The sequence below is a fragment of the Plasmodium gallinaceum genome (assembly GCF_900005855.1).
Source record: "Plasmodium gallinaceum strain 8A genome assembly, contig: PGAL8A_v1_77, whole genome shotgun sequence".
Classification (NCBI taxonomy): Eukaryota; Apicomplexa; class Aconoidasida; order Haemosporida; family Plasmodiidae; genus Plasmodium; species Plasmodium gallinaceum.
The window spans coordinates 33658-37941 of record NW_021628240.1 but is presented as its reverse complement, the minus strand read 5'-3'; the positions used below and the strand labels follow the sequence as shown (position 1 = coordinate 37941).

Genomic DNA, 4284 nt, shown 5'->3' with positions numbered 1-4284 from the left:
AACTCTGCTAAAGTACTAAAAAAACAAATTAATAAAGAGCACGTAGAGTTGCCTCTACCGTTTTGATTTATTTATATATATTTTTAAATGATTTAAACGAGTGATCCTTAATTATGTAATCTACTTCATTCAGCATTCTTTAATTTCACTAGGCATTTATCTACTTTAATAAAAATCTTTGTTTTTATTAAAAACTTAAATCCTTATTGAATATTGACTAATAATTAAATGTAAATTAATTATTTCTTTGTTGTGAGTTATATTCAGCAATTTAAAAATATTGCTGTTGAATTAACAAACATAAACAATTATTGACAATACAAAAAATTATATATATATTAATTACATGAAAATTTTATTGTTATATATTGGTTAATAAAAGGCTTCATTAACCTTTTTGGCTATAAAGGGACTAGCTATGTGGAGAATACATAGTTAGTTGTGCTAACTAAAAAAAAAAAAAAAAAAAAAAAAATTATTGGAATTTTTTTTTTGAGAAATGTTTCTTTCGAAAAAGATAAAGATAAAGATAAAAAAAAAAAAAAAATAAAAAGATTTAATTTTTTTTTTTGGAAAATGGAGAGAGAGATTTTTTTTTACAGAAGATAATAATGTTTTTGTAAAGCGTTTAATTTGCATAATATTTTTATTTTGAATTTGTGAGAGAAAATTTTATACATATGAAGATAAAATTTTCATGTAATTAATATGCATATAATTTATTTGCATTTTTAATAAGTATTTGTGTTTTGTTAATTCGATAGCAATATAAAATGATTGCTGAATATAACTCGTAATAAATAAACTAATAATTATAATTAACTAATAGTTAATGTTAAATAAGTGTTTAAATTTTTAATAAAATAAAGATTTATTTATTAAAGTAAATAAATACTTATTGAAGCAAAAGAATGCTGAACGAAGTAGTTTATGATTAAAGATCATTCGCTCAAAGCATATAAGAATATACATAAGTATAAGAAAATCGTAGAGTCATCTCTACATGCTCTTTATTAATTGGTTTGTTTAGTACTCTAGCAAAGTCTCAGAACACCCAGTTAATAAATCATATTGACAACTATACATGCTCCTTATTAATTTGTTTGTATGTACTCTAGGAAAGTCACAAATTAGTATTTAATAAAACACATGTGTATACTTTGTTTAATGAAGGTAAAAAAATAAAAAATATTTTAATAATTTTCTTTCAAGATTAAAACTATTTTTAATAAATATTTATGGTATTAAATTTTTTATTATCTTTGTAACCAATTTTTATTATTCAATATATTTAATTAACAAATATTGATATATAAAAAGAAAGAGCGTGTTAATATAAATTAATTAAAATAATGAAATTCTAGTTTCATATTTAATTCAAAATTAAAATATAAAATTCAATTTAATACTAAATTATAAAAATACTTGTATTAGTTTCAGCGTAAAACTATAAATTCATTTATTCAACATAGCTATATCAGTTATAACATAGGAAAATTAATTGAAATACTCATATAGTTTCTATAAGATATATACCATATATGAATTATCTAGAAATAAATTTTAATGAAATGTTCTTTTAAAATTTTTTATATGGAAAAATTTTTCTTCAAATTAATAATGAATTTCTTAAAAAATTGCATTTTTTCTAATTATTATGCAAAATGAACTTAACGAAAATATAAAACAATATTTGTATATATATATTAAAAGACGATTTACCTTATATTAAAAGTATACTCTAACGAACAAACTAAAAATGCAAATTTTGTGGAACTTATAAAGAATGTAGCCTTACTTGTGAACATTCTAATTCTGAAATATCATTCAATAAAAAAATGGAACTTATACATTCATAATTATTAGGCTTGAAGACGTAATAATAATTAAAATATTGTTAACATCCATACTGTGAAACCTATCTTTGATAGACAATAATTTTTAATTAAGAAATTATTCTTAATTTGCTTTTACTTATTATCTTTATTTGATCGTAAATCCGACAAAAGAATTGAATTTAATACAAGATATAAACTAGTTATTATATTAGATATATTGATATATTTTTGATCAGTGGAGGTAAATGCTACTATGGATACTGTCATTGACAGTACAGGTAAAAGAATAATAGAAGCTAAATTAAATAATCTCATACACTTCTTGTATTTTTCCATTAGATCCCTACTATTTATTTTTTTATTGCTTTTCTCCCTTCTACTAACTGAATTTTCATTTTCTATCTCAATTGTTTCCACTTTACCCTGTACCACATCTGATTGCACATTTGAATCTTTTGTATTCTTTTCTTCTAATGTTTTTAATAAATCTGATAAGCGGGTTTTTAGTTCATCATTTGTTAGTTCTGTTATTTCTTTATTTTCTGCTAAAAACCTTTTAGCTCCTAAATTTAAGTTGTTTTTTAAGCTACATTTTTCATTTAAGGATCTTTGAATATTCTAAAGCAAAAAGAAAACATTAAATATTTAAAAAATTATTTTTTTTTTTATTAAAAAAATTTTAATTTAGAAAGAAAGTATAAAATAACAATAGAAAAATTTATAAATTTTATTATTTTCTACATTATCAGAACAGAGTAATATCCAAACTAAAAGAGTAAATAAAAAAACTTTTATAAAAAAAATGAATTTATTTATTTTCCCTTTTGCATGATATTTTCTTGAAGTTGAAATATCTTCAATAATAAAATTTTCAGCTATATGAGTATTGTTCCTAGATTTTGAAGTAACATTTGAGATAATAAGGTTTCTCATGTTTATTTTCTTTTATTTAAAATATAAAATATGCTTTTAATTAGAAATTAGTTTTTATATGTTATTTTTGTTATTTCTATATATGTTTTTATATATTCTATGGTATAATTAATATTACTAGTTTTTTAAAAAATAAAACAACTAAAATATATATAGAAAAAGTTATATATATTAACGTATCTAAGGAAAAAAATCCCTTCAAGGGTATTTTGCTTTAATTTTTGTTATAAATTTTTATAAATATGTTAAGGTAATTATTATTCAAACACAATTTATCAATAAAATGTTGCATATATGCACTAATTATTAAGGATTAATAATTAAGTATTTCCTTTACTAATAACTTTTCAAAAAATAATTCAAAATGTACAAAATTCGCCTTATTTTTAAAAAAAGAAAGATAATATATAATTTAAAAAAAACATATGAATAGAGAAAAAATTAATAATTACATTATCCCATTTGAAAATTCCAGTGAATGTAAAATGATATTCTGGTTCTTAGGATTACAATAGTTCAATTGTGATAATAATAATAAAAAGAGAAAAATGAAAAATAATTTTATTATAATTTAAATCATGATATGGAGATAACAATGATATATATAGACTTTTAAACTATTATATATAATAAATCTTAAAAATAATCAATGAAATCTTTTATTTTTTTCTAATTATGATTATTGTGGTTTTCTATTTTATTATAATTTAACATGATAATGGTATAAAATTAAAAGAATTTTAGTTTTAGAAAAAATATTATATTAAAAATTTATGCATGCATTAATTTATTTTTTAATTTGCAGTATAATACATAAAATACTTGTAAAAGTAAGAAAAATGAAAAAAAATAAGTAAAAAGAGGGTAATATGAAGGAATTACATGCATTTAAAATAAATGTAATAATAATAGCAATTTTAATTTTACAATCAAAATTATGAAGATACATTACATAACATATATTGAGAATTTAATTAACAATCATTTTAATTTTATTCCATTGATAATATAGTAATGTCACTACATTTGTATATATTTTAATTATAGTGAAAAATTAAATTTAATTTTAAGTTGATTACATGCATACTTTTTATCATTAAAAAAATGATAGCATTTCAATAAAAGAAAATGAAAAATTAATAGTAATTACTATCATGTATTTATTAATGAATCATTATAAATAACTACATAAATATAAAAAAAATAATATGTGTCATAATATAAATTATAAAGGTAATGAAGATGTAACATGCATATTTTAATTATAACTATCATTTAATTAATAATAACAAATATAATAAAATGGAGTTCCTTCTATTATGTTCATGTAATAAAAGAAAAATAAGATTTTAGGTACAATTAAAGTAATATAATGTATAAAATTCTAATAAAAAATCTTATAGAAAAGAAAATACTAAAATTATATTCTTACTCAAAAAATGTGTTGTTCATCTTTTTAAATAAATGAATTTTAATATAATGCAGAGAAATAATTAGGAATGTAATATATTTA

The 4284-nt window shown here is 18.9% G+C and overlaps 1 protein-coding gene across 1 annotated transcript, besides 1 other annotated feature; it reads right to left on the bottom strand.

Moving 5' to 3' along the window:
- Window positions 1-369: 369 nt before the first annotated feature.
- Window positions 370-1086: a repeat region.
- An 884-nt stretch (window positions 1087-1970) lies between these two features.
- On the bottom strand, window positions 1971-2771 carry PGAL8A_00265300 (Plasmodium exported protein, unknown function; the record flags this gene model as incomplete). Its single annotated transcript, XM_028671627.1, has 2 exons — window positions 1971-2456; window positions 2607-2771. 2 exons carry the CDS (start codon window positions 2769-2771, stop codon window positions 1971-1973), a joined length of 651 nt encoding a protein of 216 aa, XP_028528261.1.
- Window positions 2772-4284: the final 1513 nt, after the last annotated feature.